We start from the raw sequence: 27,449 nt of genomic DNA on the forward strand, positions 1-27,449 counted from the left end.
TATTGTAAACGCATATTCAATATGGGAAATCTCGGCTGTGTTTATCCAGATTTTAACGAGTGATTTTCAATTAAGATTAACGTGTTGTTCATGGGGTTATTCTGTTCAACTGTTTTATTATGAGGATAGTATATGAGAACTTTTTATTTCACTATGTAAAAAAATACTACTGAATTACATACCCGTACTTCTAGGTAGAATTTACGCTCCGAACCGGTGATAATTTTACATTTAATACAGAGTGGTTCGTACTAATTAACTAAAGTAAAGTTTGTTCTAATTTTAAATTAGATTATTCTCAGATAAATGAAGTTAACGATGTATTTTCTTTCAGCTTTTGAAGATCTGCCAACCCGCGATCAAATGTGGGGCCCAGCGCCGCATGAGATAGATCCGGATATCTGGCCTCCGCCGCCCGACCGCGACCCCACAGCCTGGCCCTCGCCTACCAGCGTCGAACACAAGTTAGTTCATTATGAATGCTCCTTACAATTATAAAGTTTTAAATATGAAACGATTTTTTTTTAATTGAAACGTTAAAAATTATCGAATATATGTTTACCTCGAATTTACAGTTTTACTAGCTTATATGAATTAAAAAAAAAAGGCCTTTTTTGGTTATAATGTTACTTTCTATGACATCATAGCCCTAAGTAATGTTAGCTTACTTAAATTTCTCCTCAAGAAAATAACTTAAACTAGTTTCTCAGATCGATGTCTAGATTCACAATACGTATATGGATGAAACAACTACCGACGCAAGTTCAGTGCCGGCTACGGTCAACTTTTTTTATTAAAGTAGCACGTACAGTTAGCCTCATTGATATATTAAAAAAAAAAAAACCTTTATTAATGTCAATTCAATTTTGAAGTAAAGGTGTGCGATATCGTTTTTAAAGCCCAACGGAAGAATACCGAGGACATTATGAAAAGTGCCATGTGTTAATCTTCGGATGGTATTGATGTTTCCAGAATATTCATAATAAACTTCCGTTGTTTAGAGGACATCCAGCAATGAAATCGGCAAGGAACAATCCCCGTAACAACCGAACAGCGGACAACAAGAAGACGACCGGCCCTCGCAACGCGACCACATCACAACGTAAGACGTCAGACGTCAGGAATCCTCGGATAAACACGAGCAAAGGGCACAGCGGTGAGAGAACCAGTTCACGTATTATAGTCATACTGCAATCAGCTATAGATATAGTCTTAGCATTCGACTTATAAAAGCATTTATATATAGCTACACTTCACCGGGTGGTAGGGCTTATTGCTAGCCCTTTTGTTTAGGCATCACCAAATAAGTATATTCTACCGTCAAACAGTGATTAGTTTGAAGGGTAAGTGAGCCAGTTTAACGGAGCATTAGCGATGTAAGGAATGGTTAATATATCTAACCGCGCCAATGTATGTGAGCGTTGGTAACCACTTAACAACAGTTGGCCCATTTGTCGTATAAAAAAAACAATAATTAACGTAGAGTCAAAACTTACATTTGAAACTTGTGATAAATTTGTCAAATATGGTTGGTTAATGTTAATGAATAGAGATAATATCTTGTCAAAACTGTTATGTATTAAAACTTATGAGTTCGATTGTACCTAATTTAAAACAAAAGAGTCACTAAAATCGGAAAATTAATTGATGGAACACGTTTGTTCAATCAAGCGCAGCCTTAGCGCCCGCCGGAGTCGTCTTTAAAGCTATCGCCACACTGTAAAAATCCAAATCAGTCATCAAAAGTTTGGTCTGTTTATATATACAAATCTTCACATAATATAACGAAAACATACAACATATAAACATGAATAGATCAATATGACATAATATAAGTCAACTAGTTGCTCGTCCCGGTTTCGCTCGGCTATATAAACATATTCTGACATACATGATTTTTGCGAAATTTTGTTTCATTTTTGCGACATTTTTCATGTCTGTTCCGTCTCTAATAGACGTACGCTACATTGAAATATGTTTTCAAACCCAACTAGTAGTTCATGATTATCGCATTCAAAAAAACAAACTCTTCAGCTTTGTAATGTTATACCTGGGAACCTAGTGCTAGCGAGTAACTTTGCCTCCAAAACGGTCTGTTTGGGATACTGTAATAAATAAATAAATATAGGACAACATCACATACATTACTCTGATCCCAATGTAAGAAGCTAAAGCACTTGTGTTATGAAAAATCAGAAGTAACGACGGTACCACAAACACCCAGACCCAAGACAACATACAAAACTAATGAACTTTTTCTAAACCGATTCGGCCGGGAATCGAACCTGGGACCTCGGAGTGGCGTACCCATGAAAACCGGTGTATACAATTGTCGACCACGGAGGTCGTCGTAATGACAACAATGTACGTCAATCTGTTTATTTCTCTTGTAAGTACATACATATTTAGGTCACTTCCTGCAGTTATTGTCCTTAGTTCATTAATAACTCAGGAGTATTTGATGACGTGAATTTAAAAAGGCTGCTTTCCATTGGACGGTATTGTGCCACTACTTGGCCTTCTTTCTTGATAAGAACTACCCATACGAGTGTTTATCTATGGAGTCTCTATCTTTTTAGAATTTAAGCCAAATATCTCAGTCACAATTACTTAGTTTCTTCGTGTTTTAATTAACAATTGATTATACGTAGATTTATTTTATTTTACACGTAATCTATCCATAAAAGTACCATCAAACACATTAATTTAAATTCATACGACTACGGCGTAATATTTAAATAATACTTATCACTGATAAAAATATTCAAATAATAATCCTTAAAAAATGCAACTGAAACCTAATGTTAACGACACTATAAAACGCGAAAACAAGTTTAGGGCAAGAACTCGTATACGAAAGGCTATTCTGTAATAACGAACTCGAAACTCACCGCAGAACACGATCGCGATATGATAGAGAATATGCGACATTGACTATAAAAAATTTAACATTTATGTAGTTTTAGCCGTCTGGAAACCGGCTGTCTTGATGAGGGCATGTTATGCGGAGGAATGAGGACCATGTTGTGATAAAGGTTTTGAGAATGGATGTGGATGGACATAGAGGTAGGGGACCCAAGAAACGATGGATGGATTGTGAAAGACGATATGGTTAGAGATAATGTTACTTATGAGATGACGTCCGACAGAGAAGTATGCAAGAAGAAGAAATGCTGCGCCGACCCCAAGTAAAATTGGGATAAGGGCAGGAGGATGATGATGGATGAAAGAACATTTGAATTATAGTGATACGAACCGACTTAAATGTCAGTTTTCAACCTTCACGAGTGAGATACAAAGTGAGTTCTTACAGAATAGCCCTGCTGATACACTTTTTATTTTTATTTTATACGTAACAACGCACTTAAACCTGTTCGTATAATTTTTATAACGGTTTATTCTGAAAGTTATTAAAATGTACCCTAATTATGCTTTACGTCTGTCGTTTCCAAAGAATTTATTTATTTACTTATTTTGGAAACATTATAATTAATAGTGGGATCTAAGTTTAGTATTAACGAAATATGTATAAAAAAGTCGCTATGAATTGTTCGAAATTGGAGTTAAGTTGTTTTTGTGTGTCATAAATAAGTACTAAAGATTTTAACAACCAATTTCGCTGTTCACGTATTAATAACTAAAGATATTGTAAACACATAAAAGTCGATATAAACAAATTTATTATACTTAACATCCATAATAAGTTACCTTTAAATACGATTTGTATACTTTATATAAAGTTCGTCATACATCGATAAATTCGTAGATAGTAGGCACGTTAGGAAGTCATTACTAGATAATTCGGTTGGGTGTGACCGTATGAATGACATTTCGAAATGAAGTCATAACTCTAAACGACGACGTCTTATTATGTTTGTAATAACATACGCGCGAACTCACGCCAAGATAAGCATAGGGCTTACGCGTGACATTATTGTAAAACGTAATGTACTTATTAACACTTAAAATACGTTTCGTATAACTATTATAAAATATTATAAATGCGAAAGTAACTCTTGTCTGTTGTTTTTCATGGCGAAACTACTGAACCGAATTTGATGAAATTAGGTTTTAAGTAAGCCAAGCAACGTAGGTTATTTTTTATCTTATCCCTGACGACAAAACTCTGAGACGCGGGCGAAGCTGAGGGGCGATAACTAGTTCCTGATATATTCATAGTATGTTCTACCCGCGTAGGATGTCCTAGCTCCGCCCCCGTTGGCCTTAATATGATATTAAAAAGCCTTATAATCTTTTCCAAGAGTAGGTTTATGAAATGCAAAACTATTTTTTCAAAGCTGCCTCGTAAATCCAAATTTAGTGAAACAAGAGAAACAATTTTATACATCAAGAAACAAAAAATATAAGCTAATGAAATGGCTTACCATCAATCTACATTTAAAAATACTAAGCTTAGTATAAACCATATACCGGTGGTAGGTCTCTATGCAGGCCCGCCTAAGCTGGGTAGCATATCTACTGTACAAGACCGTCAGAAATTAATTAATTTGTTTTATTCCGGTTTGAAGAGCGTATGAGTCACTCTATACAAGTGACACATCGTAGATCGTCATCTGACTTCATTAATTTTGTAAAATGTAATCATAATTCTAACAAATTTTGTGAGTGTATTATTCAAATTATACTTTTTTTTAACCGTCATTTTGTCACTCTATTTCCGTTGGCGGATAACATACAATATTTATATATGAACTATAGTAAGAAAATATAATAAAATAAAACGTATCAACTAATCTTTGAAATCGTCATGTAGGCATAAAGATTAATCACAATTACAGAATGTAGAATCTTACAGTCGAACCGGCTAGAAAATCACTCCCCTCAATACAGGTATTAGTCCAGTAGTGGGACATTTGACTGTAACCGTGAGATGATTGATAATCATTTAAGAACAATAGAGATGAAATTTGACTACAATTTTGTAATTTTTTTCGGAATAATCGATACACTGATTATTATCTAATTGGTGGGGGGATGGATTTAGATACGGTTTTTTCGACCTTGACTTTTCATTTCACATCTACTTGAGATATTTACTTATCTATTTATATCTGTTGATAAGTTTAATTAATTTATCATCGCGTTACAAAAAAAATATATGATATAATGTTTGACGTATTTTACCTTATTTTATCGATTCAATGTCTTTTTATCTCTTTCGTTGAATAATTAATGATGTCGCTTTGTTTATAACTGGCAACTTTTAGATCGAAGTACGAACATTAAAAAAAAATCTTGTTTTGTACTGGCTAGGTGTTTCGAAATTCTCGGCTTTTCTCTACTAGAACATGCATGTAAATAAACCTTCCTCTTGATTCGCTCTGTCTATTGATGAAAACCGCATTAGAATCCGTTGCGTATGTTAAGTTCTTAGCGTACAGACGGCGAGAAGCGACTTTGTTTTACAGTATGAAGAGAGATAAATACGAACATATTTCCGGTTCGGTTAGGAGTTTATTCGGCGCTACTCTGATGCGGATTTTTCTCATCCAACACATGAGGTTACCTCACGATGTTTTCCTTCACTGCCATATCAATCATCGTAATCAAAATATACTTTCAATCAAGCTTTTACAAGCACTTTTGAAGCATTTCCAACATCTGTCTTAAAAGTAAAGTTACTACTGACTGGAAATCTAGATTAAAAACCGGCAAGAAACTCAGTAGTTACTCTTTACCACTTACATAGTAGCACAATACTAAATGTAAATACAAGTTAAGCAAATGAAAATTCAGTGTTACCAGCCCGGGTTTTAACCGCCGGGCCATCTAGGCTCCACACTATTATTATTATTCACGAGCGCGGCTTCGCTCGTGTGTTAAGGGTTGATCGTCAAGTGTTAAAATTCAGTTAAGCGACTAAGCCGTAATACACGTATACATTACTCTTCCGGACAACTTAATCAGAGAGATTTTAATAACATAATCTGTGTAGACGTTTCTGCCATAAACATACATATAAATATTTAATCACAAATACACGTACTTATATGTAGTACATATATAAAAATATTGTTATAGCATATATCATTATGATAGCTTTTTCTTTGCATAATGTAACTTTACAAAGAAATTAAAAATTGACGAAAAATAACGAATATTTTTTCTATGCATACGCGTTGTGTTTAAGCAAAACGTAATTATAATTTATATTAGGCGTAAACGTATCGTATCATATACGCAAGTAACAATATAATAAAACTGTGACAGTCGAACCCACAGTAACTAATGACATTAAATTTTAATTGATACTATTCATGTTCCCGTCGCTTTTATGGTGTGTAATAGGTTGGTGTTGGTTGTATGGTGTTAATTATAATATAATTGCAGAAACACGCACGACGCCATTTTTTCTTTGTTCAACTCATATAATCACGAAATACTAGGGTTGGAATCGAATCCTACTAAATAAATAAGAGAATCACTCGTCTCGATGTGTGTAATGTTTTTAATAATTAATGTAATTAGTTAAATATCAAAATCTTTCTTCAGCTAAAGCCAAGGACACGAGTAACAAAGAGAACAGCAATGCAAAGGATAAGCAAGACAGAGACAACAATAACGGAGACACGGACGACGAGAAGCACAAGGAGGAGGAGCGGAGATTCGAACCACCTTCGGCTGTTGATGGCGACCTGGTGGATATGTTAGGTGAGTCTTTGATTTGTGGTCGAGACCTGGTTTACAATTCGAGAATAACGTTACTCTAGTCAACAGTAATATTCTATAATAACTACTTAACTCGCTTTTGAAAAGTTGAAAACCGACTTATGTTTATATATATACCGTGTATTTCATCCTTTTGAAAATTTAAATTTTTACAATGAACGTCGCAAACTTTCCAACATTTCACGACAGTATTCTGCAGTTTAATAGAGAAAGAGAAAAGCTTTACAGCTCTCGTTCCGATAGTTATAGGTCGTGTTAAGAGTATTGTATTGGTTGGAAAAAGACTATATATAACTGTATTAAATAAGACAGTACGCTTTGAAGACAAATATTCGTATTCTAATTCAACTGATTGTCCATCATTTATGAATAAACGGTTCGAATATTTATTTTGATAGTGCCATAGTTATAGATCTGTTCAATCTCGAAGGCGGGCCCCGTTACGTTTAAATTATCGGCACGCATTTGTAAGTGTGACGCTCGTGCTTAAAGGGTGTCTGTGACTGTGTGTGCGTGAGACAATTGTATAATCTTTTTATATACATGTATTGTTTCATTACCATTTCATAAATGGTGTAATTTTTCTTATATTATGTGTTAAGTAGTGTTAAGTATATTTATTTGACGAAAATATATTTAGAATAGTTTATTTAAACCACCCACCGAATTTCACATCCTAGTTGAACGAAAGTACCACAGTGTTTACGTTGTTGTGGGCGTGACGTGTCAAGTGATGGTACGAACACCGTAGCAAGTATTTTATGTTTTCTCTTCTGTAGTGTTTGAATAGAAATGTTTGTATAGCTATAAACTATTCTATTTTACATTTTGATTTCTCGGACAATACACTATTTACTTTGGATTTTAGACTCTGTAACATTATTATGATATTAATTTTGTTTTGTCAACGGTATCATTCAAGTGTAGATTTGCGTACAAGATTGAAAAATACTATATCTAATTGAAAAAAGCTTAATTTGATTTTTTTTTTATAAATGTTTTACTTCTACTTTTTAGTTTTTAATAAGTTAAGAAGTTTCATTTTTATACGTTCTCTATAAGTTTACTAAAATTCGATTTATGAAATGTAACGCTCGTCTTAATCACATTTTTAACTTTCAAACCTTACATCATAAAAAAATCTGCCTTAATACAGTTAAAAGATCTTAATGTTAATAATTCTTATATAAATAAAGCTTAATATAAGTGTATATATATAATTTTAGTTTTACCGAGAGAGACATAGAGCTAATACCGAGCGTGCAAGTCTTCGGTGCAGCTAAGTTTAAAACAAACAAACCAACGACGCGACTGTTTGTCTTCTTTCTTACTTTCGAAACTAACTGTGTAATTTGTTAGAACTTGTTTTTATAGTTTTATATTTAAAAAAACGATGTATATATACTATATATATTACAAGTACTCCTACAACAATAAACTCAGTAATTACTCTTTTATACAAATTAAAGTACATAATACCTATAACTATTAGTGTTTGATAAATATTTGATATTCCAATCTATACAATCCTCAGAACGAGACATCGTCCAGAAGAATCCGAACATTCGATGGGACGATATCGCCGACCTTACAGAGGCGAAGAGGTTACTAGAGGAAGCTGTGGTCTTGCCCATGTGGATGCCAGACTTTTTTAAGGTTAGTTTATATAGATGAAAAATGTGTTTGGATACTTGTACTAACTTAATTTATATTTACTTAGCGGTTTCTTGACTATTTATTTATGAGAGGTTTACTAAATAAACTTGACTTGGAAGTTCTTATCTTTATCATATGTATCTTTAGAAAGAGCCGAGATGGACTAGTCAATTTCAATGAAATTTTGAAATGAAACGCTGAATACATGTGTATTCAGGAATCCGAATTGGAGTGGCAGAGTAACCAACCTTCTCCTCAAAAGGGAAAGGAGGCCTTAGCCCAGCAGTACAACATTTATACAGGCTGTTACTTTGAAACTTAAAAACTTAACTTAAATAAAATATATATTTTTTTTATAGCTGAGATGAATAAATAAGAATAGGAAAGTCGCATGTCATATATCAGAGCATATCATGGTTAATGAATCTGATTGATCTGTAATTGTTTTTTAACAATATTTATAATATATATATATTTATATTCATTTCAATCCCCCCCCCCCCTTATGGAAACTGAACTATATTATATGAATAATTTTTAGTAAACATCAGAAAATAAAATATGTCTTTTCGACAAATGTCATTCCAAAAAACATAATTATGATAACATATGTTTGACATGCTAAATGTACATTTAAATCCTTTTAAATGACGAATAACATTTTCAATTTATTTTTAATTCAATAGAACCTCCCAGGATAAAGTACAGTTAAATTTATTTATTTTAATTATTTAACTCACCTGCATTGATCATAAGTAAGAAACTTGAGTAACATAATTTATATTTTCATAATGATTTTTAGAACTCTTTAACAGAAATCACATATATTAAATATGTCATTTCTGTTGTCAGTCCACGTTGCTTCAATTTTTGTTTTAATAGATACATAAATGTCATTTTTTTTTGGTCAGGGTATTCGTCGTCCGTGGAAAGGAGTGCTCATGGTGGGTCCACCGGGTACAGGGAAGACAATGCTGGCCAAAGCCGTTGCCACGGAGTGCGGAACCACTTTCTTCAACGTGTCCTCGTCCACGCTCACGTCCAAGTACCGCGGGGAGTCGGAGAAGCTGGTCAGGTTGCTGTTCGAAATGGTGAGCCAAATAATATCTATCATTTAAAAGTAAAATTCAAATATAACAAAAAAACGCGTATACCCTTGCGCTTATTCTGTAAATTGAATTTGGTAATGAATAAAAAAATATCCATAAAATCTACCAATATAAACTTAAGCTTAGCAAGTTGTTTAGTATAGTCAACTTAGTTCATTTTAGGTTACATGATAGTCTTAATGACTCAATACCGAGATAAAAATATTGCTAATAACTCAGCTCGGTATATTGTTCAAAGTTCTTGGTTAATGTATTTTCATTTTTGCAACACTATTCCACATAATAACTTATGTCCACTTTTATTTTGTTTCCAAAGTTCTGAAAACAGTATCGTCCAAGTTCATAGATTATACAACCTCTCTATGATATCGCGGCAATTCGATGTAAATTTTCGTTCTAATTCTTGATTATATTGATCTTTTATCCTCTTATGGGTGGAATAGACTTTAGAAGTATATAGTATTCCCGAGTGGGTAGTGGGCAGCGAGTAGCGAGTAGCGACTATAAGCGTGATGTCCTTAGGCGCGGTTCTACGCGCCGAGCACGATCTTCATCGACGAGATCGACTCGCTGTGCTCGCGGCGCGGCTCCGACAGCGAGCACGAGGCCTCGCGCCGCGTCAAGTCCGAGCTGCTCGTGCAGATGGACGGGCTCGGCTCCGCCTCCGACGAGCCCGCCAAGGTAACCTCGTGTATCCTTAATGTGTCGAAAGTTCATTTTGAACTTGTTGAAATACGTTTTGACTTTCATGTTACAAGAAAATATATCTTTGTAAAACCAGGTCGTGATGGTGTTGGCCGCAACTAACTTTCCATGGGACATCGATGAGGCGCTGAGACGGCGGCTCGAGAAAAGAATTTACATACCCCTCCCCACTCAAGAGGGGCGGGAGGCGTTGCTTCACATAAACCTCAGGGAGGTCAAAGTTAATCCAGAAGTTGATCTGCGAACAATCGCCAAGAAACTCGACGGGTATTCTGGAGCGGACATCACTAATGTTTGCAGGTTAGCTTATTGGCTAGGTTTTCAATTATTTTAGATTAATAAAAGATATTTTTATTGGTAGAAAGCGACTTAGTACTTATTGATTGAAATATGACATTGCTTATAGCATACTAAGTGGCCTAGATAAAAGAAAGTTAAAAAATTGTTCAGCAATCAATGTCACAGGACATATGGTATTAAGACATTAAAACGAACCACCGCATGCACTGAGAAAAGACATATTAAAAAACAAAACTGCTAAAATTACAACTAAGCGAAAGTACTTGAATATATATATTGATATTGATATAGAAAAACCTAAATTTAATCTTTGGACAATTCATTACAATAAAAACACACAAAAAATAACACTTGACATGACAGATTGAAAAACTTGATTTATAAAATGTTTAATTAATTATTGTGTTCATTTCAGAGATGCTTCAATGATGTCTATGCGACGAAAAATCGCGGGTCTCAAGCCCGAACAAATAAAACAACTTGCCAAGGAAGAACTAGACTTGCCCGTTACTCATCAGGACTTCATGGAGGCGCTCGCTAAGTGCAATAAATCCGTCTCCAAAGGAGACATACAGAAATATCTGACGTGGATGGATGAATTCGGTTCCTCTTGATTCACGTAGAAACATTCGAAAGACAATCAGTGACTATCAAAATTAAAAAAATATTTCAAGTGTCTGATAAGAACTCGTTGCAGAAAAAATTGAACCATTTTGGATATAAACGAAAATATACCAGCAATAGACTATTGACACGATAATGACTTTTCAGTATTAGAAGCGTTTAAATTACGCCTACTTATTTGTAAACATTGAATAAACATCATATAATTACATTCCCATTCAATAAAATGATGTAAATAAATTCTCAGCTTTGCTTTTTGATAATCGAAAATGTATTGAAGACTATTTTGTGTGATGTATAAATGTGAATAGATTGAGCACAAAATTGTAAAATACGCGGTAGAAATATGCAGCTTACGCGTGTTTAACAAGGCAAGCTACATTCAAAAGATCTGTCATCACATTCTGTCAATATAATTATGTGAATATACCGTGATCTTTGTACTTAAATTAGGATATTACGAGATTTATAGTTGTTTAGAATAATTTTATGCCATAACTAATTTATACCTACTTTTATAGATTTTTATAATTATCCAATTATTATTGTTAATTAAAAATACATATATATATATTTGGCATATAAAATCATTCGCTCAATTTGAAATTAACGTTTTTAGTAGTTGGTTATAATTTCGAATAAGTTTCGTTTAGTAAAATATAATTTGAAACCATTAATATCTTCAGCGATAGATACTCGAAAAAAAGTTAACCGTCAGTATTGAACAGAATTATTCAAAAATGTAAAATTAGACAAATAATAAAAGTGTTTTTAGAAAATAACACAATCATGCATGAACTTAATAAATGTTAACACTATATAAAATTATTAATGCATCATTTGTTAATGTTAATCCTTATGCTAAATTCGTGATAATAATTAAAATTAACGCCTTAAATTAAACAAAAAGTCTACACGGCTTATTATTGAAATTCGAAAGATGATATTTTTGCATCAGTGTTAACGGTAATTTCTATGTACAACAAAATAAAAACCATTTTTAAAAAACTCAACTTTGTTTCATTTAATTATAAGTGTCTTATTAATTATAAGAGTGTTTTGACTTTTGGTTGCTAACTTTACTGTCCACATCCACAGCAAAAGTATTTTTGATCATAGATATCATAGGGATGAGGCACGATTAGATTTGTACATTCCCGCCCAAATATTACCAAATGAGACGTGATACAATAGTACATTACCAATAAAATTATTAGACATTAAATCTATTTTTTAAACATCATATTAAATGTAATGTCATGATAATTATATATTAGTATTTCTAGTAATTTGAATCTCAAACATCTCTATATATATATACTACTATACATGCTATACTATACATACTATAATATATACTATACTATTATTTATATTATAATATATATATAATATACTTAAAAAAGATTCAAAGTTAAAAAAATCTATATTCTATTCTTATTTTTATATTTGTATTTCGTTTTGTAAATTATAAATTTGACAATGAATGTGTGTTGATTATGGCAACCCATTCAAACTATATTTTGTTATAAATATTACATGTAGTCAAGGTAATGGAGAGATAATGCTTTTTCTTTTCTTTGTACAATTAATTAAATATCATTCGAATTATAAGTAAAATATAAAATGAAAGGACCATATTACATGTATCAATATATTAATTAAAGAAATTTTAATAGGCATAAAAGCTACAATCACGAAAACGTATCACTACATATATATACAAATTTTCGACTTTACCAATCCATCTATTAACCATATTTCACTTTAATTATTAACATTTATCACACCAATATTATTTACTAAAGTTAATCATCATGCTTAAAGTTACTTCACTATTAATTTGATAATTTTTCATATAAAAAGATATGTATTTACAACTAATATTTATGACGAATATTATTGATGACGAAACTTACCAAATAGTAGAAAAAACCTTACAATATATTATTGTATATTAGACGAATAAAAACTTATTTTTGATTAAACATTTATTTTCTTTTTTGTTAAAAGAACACTTTGATGTTTTTAAGTTTAATTATTTTATTGTCTTTGGAGTTGTAAGAAACTTCAAGAAAGTTAACTTCAATGTCGTTAAGTTGGTATTGTAGTCATAAGCGTACTTTCTTTTAAAAATAATACAAGAAGAAGAGTTAAAATTAAGATTTCAAATACATTACTATTTTATTTGACATATGATGCATGCGTAGATGTATTTTTTGGTAATTTCATTTTTTTAAATTACTTTCATATAGTTTGTTAAGAGTGAACATAGTTACAGAAGTTCTTGGCGCCAGCGGAACTAGTCATAGACTATTTTGAATGTTGGTAGTATTGTAGTTACTACGTGGTCCCAGTATTACGGAAATGTAAACATGCACAGATAATTTTTGCCTTATTTTCTATATTTGGTGCTTTTAGTCCAAAAATATCTTATAGAAAAATAAAAAATATATTAAATCACTTCTTAAAATTAATAACGTGCCTTTAAATGCTATAATTTCTGTATTTTTATTTTCTGTCACCGAAGTGAAGATAGGCAAAAGCGTCGTCAAGCGCTGTAGAATTTCAAGTCCGCTAATGGCGGACGCCAATAATTTTGGAAGTTTCGTGATTCTATTGTTCTGTTTTTGAGGATTTAATTCATTTTTATAAGCTGGAATGAGTTTAGTTTCAAGTGTTTACGTCCATAGTGCTATAAATGTGCAAGTGATATGAAATGTTCAGTTTGAATATGACAAAAGCGCCCGCTAGATATGTAACCTTTTCCATAACCTCGTTTACGCGAATGGAGTAGATATGTGATCGATGTGTGTGCAACGGTGAACGATTTTTCGTCATATTCGCGTTACTATTAGTGCGAAGTTATTTGGCATATTAGTGATGGAAGTGTCCGCGTCGCGGTTTTGCAATCCGACGCCCGTTTTCGATGTAACGTAAGTGAGCCGGTCGATCGCCAAAGCTAGTGTAAGCAGGGACGGCCGCTACCAGCCGAACATGGCTGCGACGCAGGCTGAGTCTCAGCGAAGCGAAGCGAACGTAGATCAGAGTCCATCGGAACAGCTCAGTGAATCTCGGAACGTTCTATTACAAAACGGCACCGACAAGACCGTCGGGCGCGTTCCGCCCGATGGCGTTGTGAACACAAAGAGTAAATCGCCGATGTCGGCCGATCCGGGCCTGCCACGCGACGGTGGTGAAGCTCCGGGCCACGATCGGAGTGGTGAAAGGCCATTGCCGGATCAGTATGGATCGTATCGTTACCCGGAGGGCGCGGATCCTTATTATGCTCAACGGCCCGGTTTTCCCGGCAAACCGCGTCCGCCGCCGCAGCAAAGATATTTCCCGGGGCAGGCGGTGTCACAAGCTCCCGGGCCTACGCCGACGCTTAATTCGTTACTCCAGTCGAGCGGGGCGCCACCGCATCGCTACCCCAACAGCTATGACCAGCCGCCTGGAGGTTATGGGCCCGCGCCCGGCTGGCCACAGCCTAGGCCAATGCCACCATACAATCCTCAACCAAGTCCATATAGAAATTCGACGGTAAGTTATTTTTAGTTTTATAGACTAGTATTAGTATTCAGTAAGCACATAACCTGTAATTAATAATAAATTATTAAGATTTTTACTTAGTTGTTTAACTAAAATATTTAGAGTAAACTATATCAAGTGTATTGACTTTAATTTACTAAAAATATATTATTTTGAACTAATTATTTATTGAATGTATCCAGTGGTATGAAAATAAAAACCAAGATTAAGATTATGATTACTTTGAGTACCTAATTCAAATAATTTTGGTCTAGATATTAACTACTTATTTTGAAAGGTCTACATGTAAAGTGGATAAGTTCAATTTTAGTATAATTTAATAATGGACAATTTGGCATACACATAACATATAATCCCATTGTATCAAATGGAAATTGATACAACAATCTCTATTCATCTTTATTCTTACACCATCAAGTGTTTGAAGTAAACCCAAGACTCACATTGAAAGTTAAAGTTACCGAATAATAAGATACTCGAAACTAGAACTCGCTATATGTCCTATTTGGTTCAAATTTTTTTTTAAACTAGTAATTGAACATTATATTCTATTGCAGTTAGTTTAGTTTGAATTCTTCAAGTTGTTTTGTGCCTTAAAAAGAGCTATAATACTTTGTGTTTAAAAATCTTTATGAATATTAGTTCTCATACAAATAATATCCACTGGAGTTTAACCTTTTTCTCAACAATAAGAATAGTATGTTGTACCTTCTTTATTCTTACATTGATACATGTATTGAACAATAATTATTCTTAAACCATCAAAAATTTAAAGGAAAATCTGAAATTATGGGGTGGTAGTGAGGCCACATCGCTCACCTTAAGCTTTATTTTCTATATTTATCTTTTTAAACATTGGCATCAATATTTTAAAAGCGCAGAATTATTTTATGTCTCATAACTCTTTTATCTTCATAACAGGCCATTAAATATGTTCAGTTCATATGCAAAGGTACTGTACTTCATTACTACAATTTTTATTTTGTATTTTTTTTATGTTACTATAGTAAAATATTCAACTATTTTTTTAATTACTAGGAATTCTTAAATTGAATTCATACAATAAAATATTTCAATGCATACTGCTTAACTAAAACATGCAAACAGTTTTTAAATTTCTTGTAAATTATTCTCTCTGGTTATACTTAAGAAATTTTATTACGCTGCTTGAAACTTATGAAATGAACTTGTACGTAATTGCTATGTTTCTTGTAGTCAGTAGAATCCATATTCAGGACTAATTGTATTATATATTATACTGCCTTAAAAAATGATAATACTATTAATTTAATTTAATTTTCTCATTAAAATTCCTCATATCAAGGTGTATCTTATATAGAAAATAACAACATAGTACACCTTTATTTAAAATGAATGTTCTAGAATGTGTTCCCATAGGTACTCAAAATTGTATTCAGTTCTACTGCACAAATAAATATGTACAAACCAACATGCTAGATACATATTTTAAAAGTAACATATCAATAGATCAAGGTGTTTGTATGTATCTGTAGGTATAAAAAAAAAGAATCATTAAACATATAAAGAAATTTATATGTTTTATGCTTTAGGCATAAAATGAAAGTGCATTTTTGGTTAATTAAAGTGCAATATTATAAATACGATAGTAATACTGCCTGTTTACCTTTGCCACTGAACAGATTTAGATGAAATTTTTGTATTGGGATAGTTAGTTTTGCGGAAATCATCCCTTAGGGTGTGAAAAGGACAGTGGAATTTGTATGGGGAATCAATAATTTCTCAGTGGGGAATATAATACTTAAATTATCCTTGTGCGTTTTTAACCAATGGGGTAAATGTACTAAAAAAGTTTAAGTATCGTACGGGTAAAGCAATAGCATCATAATAATGTCACTGTCTTTGACACTGACATTCTTAAACAGCTATCAGGTTGAATGGAGAGTGATATCAAAGTTGGATTTCAGCAATTAACGGTCAATGTACTTTATGAAATTGAAATTGTATAAAGACCAAAATGGCACAATAGATACATACTTTTGTGCTCGTTTTCACCAATGCTAAGTAAAATACAATTAACAGTTATTTTTTATTCATCCTGTAAAAGCATACACTAATGTTAGTTTATAGCTTTAGCACCAGGGTGACTAACAAAAAAATACAAATAATAATCAATCAGCCTTTGTCGGGGGTGTCATATATGTATAGTATGTAGTTTAGATTTACTGTTGTTTGTTCATGGTATAGTTCATGGTTTTTTATGGAAATGTAAACCATGTGTGTTAAACCAAGTCTCAATTATTCTATATACTGACCACAAATTGGATTCATATTCATATTGAAGGTGGAATAGTATAGAATACTATATTCCACCTCTGTGAACAAATTTAATAAAATTATATGTAATGTTATCAAAACTCTAGGGAATGAAGTTTTTAAGTAATTGGAAAATTTATATTATATTAGCATAATATGTCTAACACAATCATAGTTTCAAATTTTTACCTAATCTTTTGAATACTTGCTTGCTATGCTTTGTGTATGCACTAAAGTTTCATGCATTTTCATCAATATAAATATGTAACCAACCATGTAGCTATGTAATTATTATTTTTTTAGTTTTATTAATTACTTTTTATCGTTTTCGTAAGTTTGTCTTAAATATTTTTCTTTGCCTGTTTAAAATTGAGAAGATAAAAAATAATTTAACATCGAAGTCTTTTTCCCCCATAATTATTAAAACTTTCTATTTGTACTTAAAATACTTGTTTTGATGGAAGTTAAAAATAACTTATTATTTTCGACGAAAGTAGTTCTTGCTAAATTTGTAGTATATATATGAATATTTTTTATATAGATTATTTTAAAATGAGGGTTTCTTTTATCTAGTTCAGGTATGTATTGGTCTAGCTATGAAGTCATGTCTCATAATTTCCCAATAGCTTGGGAAGTAAAGAGATATTTTTTATTTACAGATCAGATTCAATTTAATTAAAATCAATACTATAATTATTGTACACTTCAAATGGTGGTGTGGTATTCCTCTACTATAGGTAATTAATAAAAATCGCGATACATTCCAATTATCTAGTAACAATATTTTGAGGTTTTGAGTTATGAATTTATTAGATATTATATTCAATGTTTAATTTTGTCACAAAATCAAATTACCTCTACACTATCTTAATTCTATATATTGTACAAAACTCTGCAATAAATTGAAAAATTATATCTGTTTTATTTAACATTTAATTTTTTTTGTTAAACTTCATAACTGTTAAGTTTTAGTTTCTATTTAAAAATTTTTTTTTTATAATTTACTAAATTTCGGTTCTTACCCATTTGCGCATATGCCTTTTGCCTTAAGCATCATTTTATTTAATTCTAACGTGTTATGTAGAACCAGCGCACAATCCGTATTGGTAAGCGAATTGATATTTACTAATTACTTTACCGTCAACAACAATGTCGTATTCTATCTTTGTTCCGGTCGAAAAGAAAAACAAGTGTAATTTCCACTCACAAAAGGCATGACGACTTGAATTTCAATTTGTTAGCAATTTGGCTGTGGAATATCTAGTTTGCCTAATTTTAAAATTAGCATTAGTTGCAAGTTACTATCAGGTTCAACATTGGTTGTCGTGAAGTAGACTGCCTAGTGACACCTGACTAGCCAAGTGTAATCAGTGACTATTTAGAATAAATTCGAGTTTAAGTAGATGTATGGTCTTCGTTTCCTATGATTGACGAATGATCGATGAAATTAAATCACTATTAGAATTAATTAGCTTTCTCAACTTTGTATAAGAAAAATTCATACAAATTTAACCCATTACAGATGAAATTTCATAAAATAATTGCGGATTACCTTTTAAAATAACATGTGTTCCTAGTCTCAGCTTACTAGACTCCAGTTTTATTTTTATTACGATTTTAGTAAACAGCATTGATTACGTATAATTTTTGATTGAAACAAATTGTCATATAGTAAGCAGTCTTTCCGTGATTTTATAAAAAAAAATATAAGATTATTTTTGTATATTTTTATGTTTGTAATGTTTAGTCGAACTCAAGAGCAGTAAACTAAGAGATGAATTATAGAGACCGTTAAATAAAAAACTACAAGGCTGTAAAACAAAATATTCATTAATGAATGCATCCAACATGGAATTGTAGAAACTATGTATACTATTGATACGTTTTTTTTTATATTTATAAAGAAGAGAACCGAAAAAATACATATTAAATTTGTAGTGTATGCTCTCGCAACGGCATTGAATGTCGGTTGTTGGTCACAAAAAGGAAAAATCGCGGAGGAATAACAAAGCTGGCCCGTTGCTGTTAGCGGATATAAAAACGAAAGCGTACGACGATAGTGAAAGTTTGATGTGTAGGCAAATATTACTCGCTTCCAGGCAGAGATTTGTGCGTTCGTCTCTCAATTACAAAACGGGGTAAAGGCAGCCGCGATGCCAGGCTTCGGCGCCATTCTACCGCTTCCACTTTCCGCACATACATTATGTAGAGGCAGCGGCGTCGGGACGTGTTTGACGGAATCAACGTGAATGGAACTTGACATCTGACACGTGTATCCAGCTTCGCGTGAATTCGAAAGGGTTTCGTTTTACTGTGTGCCCAACATATCATGTGTCTCTCTGTCTTTACTTAGTCTGCAACACAGTGTTTCGAATTTAAATTTTCTTTTTTTTTATGCCTTTTGTTGCATTTGAATTTTTTTATTTTAAATACACACGAATCATACTACATTTTCTGTGTACATATTGTCTTGTTCATTGCCACAAATATTTCAGCTGCTGCTTAGTAAAGTTTAAATATAAGCGCTTAGTGCGGTACTGTGTTTGATACAATACTCCTTCGATTTGCGTTAAAATCCTAGTATGAGTGTTGCTGTTTCGAACGAGCCTCCATAAAACAATGCATCGAGCACGTGCTGTTTACACTTTGAGTTCACATTCAAGGTCGTACGCATTTGTAAGGATGTACCTGTGTAGGCTGGCCGGCGAACAAATACCGGTTACGTAACACTGTCCCACTTCCCACGATGCGGCTGTTCTTCCGCTCGTCCGTCCGTCAAGACTCCTTGCAATTAGTCCCATTTATTTTAAGGAGTTACGCCTTATTATTTTTTAATTTTTACGGAGCTTTTTGTCATCATGTTATTTTCAGAACGCCTTGTTAAGAGGTTGCTCGTCGAACGTTCAATCTTATTAGGTGATATTGAAGACTATACTTTTTGGTCTTATAAAGAACACTGTAAGCACTGAAAGTAATGTTTCTAGACGCTGACGTAACTATATAATACTCTTTATTGCACTGAGAAATTTTACATGGTAATTTTACTCATGAAATTATTGTTCAACGTATACGTAAAGATATCTGATCAGATTTGTAACCTACATTGAATGTGTCGTTATCATCGCATCATGTCATCGAAACCGTTTTGACGATATTAAATACATTACTTAATTTATGAATGGCTCAATAAACAAGTGTTGTGGAATTAGTCATTTATCTCGGCATGTTGTTTACCCACAATCGTGTTAGATAGTTGTCGATAAGGAGACACGTGGTTGTGGGGTCGTCGACCCGACATACTTGTGCTCGCCGACAGCTCGGTAATAATAATAAAATGTTTCCGTGCGACTGGTTCAAGGGCGAGCCGCTGATATCGGCGCCCGCTATATTTAGATTTAGCTGTTTGATGTGGATATACAATACGTTGCTCTTGTTTCTGGCATCCGATCTAATCTCTTACACGGAATTTTACAATGTCCTATACCAAACAACTACGATCAAAACGTCTTCTGGTAAATTTCTTTCGAGATACACATTTCGTCTTATTCGAATATCTTTACTATATATTTTGGTATATCTTCATTATATAAACAGTATATAACATCGCCGAATGGAACCATTTAGTTCTGTAAAGTAAACCTCATCCAACTAACCGCCTTTGGTAATCAATTAACGGGATAGTGCTCGATATTCTATTCTCTTCGTATTTAGGGCGGTACGTTGCGGTGCGTAGTGCAAGCCCGAGTAAATTTCGCTCTCACTTTCGCATCGCAATAGCGGTGTGTACATGAAAACGAGATGAATGGGCCGACGGAGACCGTTCATTCTGAGTCCGTGATGTGGATTTCGTAAAATCAATGCGAGCCGTCTCGGACCCGCGTGCCCGATAATCGTGTCATTGTGTTGTGCTTGGATAATGGCCGCTCTCGTCTACCGCATCGGGTGGATGACCGCGTAACTACCATCTATTAAAATTTCACTTGACATCAGCTGCTCTCGTTTCAAACAACTGAATTAGCAGCAATAATGATTCATACAAAAATATGACTCGTTTTATTTTTAATGGTTTGTTAAATGTTGCATCAATGTTCTTTATTACCGTATTGCAACATAGTCATTAATATTTCTTATCAGTATTAAGAATCAACGAGGCATTACTCCGCAACGCGACGTCTTGATTTGCTTAATTATCTCCTTTAATATGAACGTCACGGTCATCTCGATCGATGAAGAGACAATCTTACATCACGATTTGTATTGGCGAACGAAAACGTCACTCGTCACGCGGCTTGCATTCATTCATACTGTATGTTGTAATGGGGTCGTTAAACCACCGTGACGTCATGTAATTGCCGGCCCCTTTGCCCGTCCTCGGTTGGAATCAAAACGTCGGATTAATAACAAGGGAAACCTGTGTAGGTCAAGCCCATTATCTCTTTGCCTTGCCGCTAGACATATCGGTCTACAAAAAGCTAATGAATCACGATTCATCATGTTACAAATCAAATGACTTTTACGTAAATAATACATAGGTCTTCGTAATCATTGTCAACGTATCAAGCGTAATATACGTTTCTGTTAATAGGTTTATTGTTTTGCTCGTTTATTATATAACATTACATAATATGATAATAGCATTAGCGCTGTAATTGATTTAGTAATGAGATGATTATTATGCTTTGATAAAAGAAATGATAATTATTTATATTTGTATATTAATTTCCATTTCAATTGAATGGTTTAACTCGCGAAGTTAAACAAAGTTTAAACATTGACAATAGTTAAAACATTTTAAAATAAAATTTCTCGTGCTTTCGATACTTTATAAACTATAAATACATTTCACTCAACTTCGCACGTGTGCATTTTATAACCAAAATGCACACGTGCTTCTTGTATGAAGAATTTAATTACAAGCTAGCCTTAATAATGCAAACGATGTGACGTAACTTACATCGATAAATGTATATGAATGCAAAAGGGGCCATTACCAAGGACCTCGATCTGAACGCAGTCAGAAAGGTAAATGACTCATTCATATATAATATATATATACCTAAGTTCTGATCTACTGAACGATTTTAAAGACGTCACGGAGTTATGAATACACTTTATGCATCAATACTTGATAGAAATTTTTATATTTTCTTGATATTTCTATTCTCGTCGATGTGATAGGTTGAACTCGACGGTTTGTGATACTCGTATGTATAATGGTGTTACAAGTATGAAAGCGTAACGTATATAATACCCTAGACATCTTATTTCTTCTGAGTTTCAAGATTTTAAAATATGCATCAACTTTCTATTTATATAAATAATAAAAAATGGTTCGAAGTAGATTACACAAAAATAATGAATGATATTGATGTTACGCGACGTAAATTTAAATTGTTGATTCTGTGAAATGCCGCCTCCGTCGAGAGTAAATATTTTTTAATCCTGGGATTGTCGGTGGGTACATAACGGGCGGGCGTTTATACATTATAGTATATCTACATCAAAGGTCACGACCGCCACTCTTATGTACGCCAGATAGTATGTACCTAAAGGGAGTTCTTTATTGAACCGTCTTGGGTGGAAAAGGGGTCGCTTTATTAGGTCAGTAACACTTGTAATCCCTTTGTTTACACTTGTTGCGTGTGAGATATCGATATGCAGGTTGTCATTTATGATTTATTCGATAACATGAATTATTACATAATCTAATTTAAGCATTGAATTTATTGATTAAATTTAACGTCATTCGTACATACATAATTGATTACGGTGACGTGGGCTTAGCATTGAAAATACGCTCGTTTTAGTATCTATTTTAGTGAATATTTCAGCTGAAACGGAGTCTAGTTCAATGATAACTTTATTGTACTCTAAAATGTGTGCGTATTTGTAGATGATGTTTAGATTAATAAACGTAAAGAAATCATTTAATCGTTCTCACATGGTATATTCATCATTTCCATGATTATCTAAGGCGTTACAGTTGTGGCGAGGCTTTAGCCTGGTCAAGTAGAATCTCTCTTGGATTCATCTAACTGATCTTACTTTATATTACTTGAGAAAAATTGTTACTAATTAGTATCTTTAAAAATGGACGTGTGAATTTGTTTATAATCAACCAGTTTAATGTGACCCTTGGTACGTAATTAGAGTTCACCGCTTCCAACCTTAACAAGCGGCTCATTAGAAATGTATGCCCGTATTCATTTTACACGTCACATATGACGGCCGTGCCCTAGAAACAGCCGAGCAATAATAATGCTGCACTATAAATTAAAGACAGTTTATTTAGCTTATTTGATATTTAATGAGAATGTATTATATGCCACCTGTTGCTTAACCGCCTGCACCTAGTATCGCGAGCTTGACATTCACGGGGCTCGTGACGCCAGAGACCGAAATAACACGTCGTAACCAACCGCATAACACGACGTAATGTTCTGTCTATTTATAGATCTTTATAATTAAATACACAGACATTTTCTATTTACCTCCAGCTAGTGGATGAGGCAGGAGGTGACGTTAAACGCGTGCGTTTCAATTCGTCATTATTAACGTTAATTGATTAGTTTTCTTTACGTCGTCGCGAATGTTTCATTTTGTATTCAATTCAATCGTCGTTTATGATTCATACTTATACATGTACTTCAATTATGATACAGTTGTGATGTTTAAATAGAGAAATCGATTGTTATGATCTATTTCTGTGAAATATTTAATCGACTAGTGTATTCATTAAAACGGTTATTTAAGGCAGCACGTGTCATCCGAGGTCGGCACAGATGTGATGAATACGGTTTACGTTCCATTGTTGATTCTCAAACAAGTACAAAAAGTAAACCGGTCAGCGAGCCTTTTATCGTTTCTCGCAGGAGCTCATTGAAATAAAGTAATAATAGTAATAACAGTCAATCCCATCTCATTCATTTTCTCTTTTTCATCTGACAATACAGTTATGGCTCGGCTTTTTTGTAGATACGCAAAGGGATAGCCCGACGGCGTTTAATATGTAAAGGAAGGCAAGGTTACACTCACACAAGTGTATCGGTGTAAGGTGCGCGTGTAGTTGAGGGAATCCCCAACTTTTTACAAACACAATCAAAGAGTTATGTAATGTTTGCTCGTATCCGCCAGCGTACACAGCTACTGTTGTTTGTACGAATGTCGATATTATACATACATTACCGGCCTCTTGTATTAGTCATAGGTCATTAACATTTCTGTTATACGCTGTTTACTTTTTGCACATTTTATATAGCTCTCGCGTCCTTGGCGGTAAATGTATAACGACTGAAATATTTAATGTTGCTCTCAAATGCCTCGTAGGCTTGCTTACGAGCTAACTCTTGTTTTGTAACAGTTTTATTTCATCTCGTCAAATGCTTCATATCACGTAGATTTGAACTATATACTTGTCATCAGACCGCTTCGCTGGCAAAATCAAACTAGAATATCTACTAAAAAGTAATGGTTAATATTGGGAAATCGATAGATCCAGTGGAATTAGCTGAACTTCTTCACCTTAATGTTGATATCAATTCCAATGGTTCCTTATAAACGGTTCAAGGCCAGTCAAAGCTCTGCGATATTTGTAGTTTATAAAATAAGACTAAATCATAGAGACAAAAGATAGAAGAAGTTAAATGAAATTATTGTAAGAAAATGAGTTACTCATACTATTGGCACTCACTTAATACCAAAATCAGTATCTTCAGTAACGTAAATATGGACACAGATTTGAAGTAACAAACGATCACATTAACAGTTTTTGTAATTAAATTTGACGTCGTGTATAAAAAATATTATAACACCGAATAAATATGATAAGTTTAAAGTATAAAAAATCTTTTTTAACGCAAGCATTACTTTAAAATTCATAAAATTACAGCTTAATCGATTAGGTGGTTTAATTCAATAGCAAGATAGCCATACTAAAATTACATAAAATATTGTAACAAAAATACTCCTGAAGATATAAATTTGTTATCAAATTGATTATAACTTTAATAAGGATCATTAATTAAGATAATTTGGATGTTAATTTATGTAGGTGCGTGTTCAAGTTAAGTTTGGAATGGTAGAATTTATTATTGTAACTTTAATTACGCATAGACTTGCTAAATAAATTTGTGTTAGTTTTCTTATTTAACATATTTACTTGTATGGACTTACAGAAAAAAAAACAAAGTTAATTACCAATTCATATCAACCGAACAACGACCAAATATTTATTCATGATGGTAAATGGTTATATTTGATCATTGACAACATTGTTATTGATATAAGATTTTAAATTAACATGGTTATTTTTATTACTAACCATATTACGGGATATTTACCATGTGTTTTATTTTTATTTGTTGGAGCTCGATATTTCATTCATTTCGATATTTCGACATTCGTAGATAATGTCGAAATATCGAGCTCCAACAAATAAAAATAAAAAACATGGTAAATATCCCGTTTTAAATACTGTTAGTAATTGTTATTGATGTTTGAGACTTGATCCATTCATCATATTTGCAATGAACTGTGAGATCAGATATTTAAAGTTACTTCTACTTATTTAATTATACATAGCGGCCTTATTCATACGATGCTTGCAACTATTGCGATCTTAAAACATTTAATAACAAAGAAATAGATTTGAATGTAATTTTAAATAATGTTAATCTCATATAAAATATAAAGTTATATAATGTGTTCCAAAGGAGGCTTGCTAGATGAATTTATTTAAGAAAAAAATAGATTTACTTATACGTTAAATAAACTTTGAATGAAGTTAGAACACTAAAAGATTGAGATTGCGTCTGGCAACAGCTCAAGTTGAACGCAAACTCTTAAAGTTGGTATCGTACTCATCTAAACACAAGTTGATGCTTGCTGGAAATATTCGCAATTTACGCTTAACATAATCCCAGTGTATATTTTGAGTGTAATCTTCCATGCACATCTCACTTAACTCTTATATTGTGAACTTTTATGTGTTGATTATAAATATACAAATAGTAATATTAATAAATATAATAATAACAACACATCCGCGTCGAAAACATTTTTAACAATTCCATACATCGTCAATGTACCACCAATTTACGATCTAAGATACTATGTCTCTTGTGCCCTAAGTCACTGACTCTTCAAACCGGAACAAAACAGTACTAAGTATTGCTTAGGTGGTACCTAACCAGACGGATTTGCATAAAGCCACCACTATCCTTTGTTAATATGTTTAATACCTTTGACGAAAAGACATAATCAGCTATAACAATACCATGGCTTATTAAAATGGCCAATACTAAACTACACTTTGTATAAATAGGCTTTTTATTATATAGGACCAAATTTTAAAACTTGTTTTTATAAATCCCCTATACAGTTAGAACCTGAAGTTAGCAATGGATATTGAAAAGAAGCAATTTTTTTTTTATTTACGATTATTTTTAATTCAATGCGATTACACTAAAATCAAACCTACTTTGTTGTAGCAGGTTCTTCAAGCATTTTTCGAATTTAAACGATTGGACGAGTGAATTTAATATGAAGCTACCGTCGGAATGTAGAATCTACTGTGAAAAATCTACAAAAAAGTCTCAAGACATGTTTTAGATCAATGTATTCACTTACGAAAGCGAGCTCCTCCACCTTAAATTTTCGATTTCGTGCCCACAATATGTTTTAGTGTGTAATACGACTAAGAGTATTGACATCAAAAAAATATACAAATTAATTTGGCAGTGAATCGATCAATAATTGCTCATGCGAGTTTTTTTTGTCAGGCATTCTTTCTCTACAAACAACAACAAATATATATTTCAAAATTTAAACTATAAAATAATATGCCTTGTTGATATTTAAATATAGATTGTTTTAAACTATTTGGTGGCATAATAATAATAATATCGTTTTCATTGTCATATGTTAACAGAAAGACGATGTTAAAAAATGTTTTCAATACTCGTATTGATAAAATAATCTGGCCGAATTAATTAGGATAGATTTATGGACACGGTCGTGTTACAGATCTATTACACGTATAGTTGTTTAGGTTATTAATGACCTAATAGTGATGCGAGTGACGCGGCCGCGCCCGGTCGGAATCCGGTCACATTCCTAACGGTTTGCTTCGCACTTGCACTCGCGTTTGATGCAATGCAGTTGCTGCCGGCACGGAATATTATATCTAATTAAATATGCCCGCCTCATTCCTACTGACTTCATTCATGTACAGTTATAGTTGGGTAAAGGTCGAAATGTTTATTTAAATGAAGTTATGAATGGTTTCGAGTTTGTTTTATAAATTTCAAGTCACGATTTGAAATAATTTAGCAAATAATCCAATTCGAAATACGTAATAATTAATTTGATAAATCTGTGATTATGTTTCTCGGGATTGTGCCCTTAAATGCGATGGGGGTTTGGGGATTTATGAAATACTCTACTAATAACTCTTAAAATATATAAACTATCAGCTACTCTGATTATAATACCATCTTTCGTTTGAAATTCGAATTCCAT

At 32.9% G+C, this 27,449-nt stretch overlaps 2 protein-coding genes across 6 annotated transcripts in view; both read left to right on the top strand.

The window, feature by feature from the left end:
- LOC125071414 (katanin p60 ATPase-containing subunit A-like 1) overlaps positions 1-12,086 on the top strand; it is a 33,191-nt gene extending 21,105 nt beyond the window's left edge. For all 5 annotated transcript variants that reach the window (XM_047681647.1, XM_047681648.1, XM_047681652.1 and 2 more), the window contains exons 3-10: positions 335-464; positions 1,002-1,156; positions 6,514-6,672; positions 8,225-8,346; positions 9,258-9,437; positions 9,978-10,136; positions 10,237-10,460; positions 10,876-12,086. In XM_047681647.1, coding sequence (XP_047537603.1) covers positions 335-464; positions 1,002-1,156; positions 6,514-6,672; positions 8,225-8,346; positions 9,258-9,437; positions 9,978-10,136; positions 10,237-10,460; positions 10,876-11,074 — 1,328 coding nt within the window. In that variant the 3' untranslated portion in view covers positions 11,075-12,086. The remainder of the gene's footprint in view (positions 1-334; positions 465-1,001; positions 1,157-6,513; positions 6,673-8,224; positions 8,347-9,257; positions 9,438-9,977; positions 10,137-10,236; positions 10,461-10,875) is intronic.
- Positions 12,087-13,458: 1,372 nt separating this feature from the next.
- Positions 13,459-27,449, top strand: part of LOC125071539 (trithorax group protein osa) — a 92,299-nt gene continuing 78,308 nt past the window's right edge. The window contains exon 1 of the mRNA XM_047681849.1: positions 13,459-14,627. Coding sequence (XP_047537805.1) covers positions 14,082-14,627 — 546 coding nt within the window. The 5' untranslated portion in view covers positions 13,459-14,081. The remainder of the gene's footprint in view (positions 14,628-27,449) is intronic.

The sequence above is a fragment of the Vanessa atalanta genome, chromosome 19, assembly GCF_905147765.1.
Source record: "Vanessa atalanta chromosome 19, ilVanAtal1.2, whole genome shotgun sequence".
Classification (NCBI taxonomy): Eukaryota; Metazoa; Arthropoda; class Insecta; order Lepidoptera; family Nymphalidae; genus Vanessa; species Vanessa atalanta.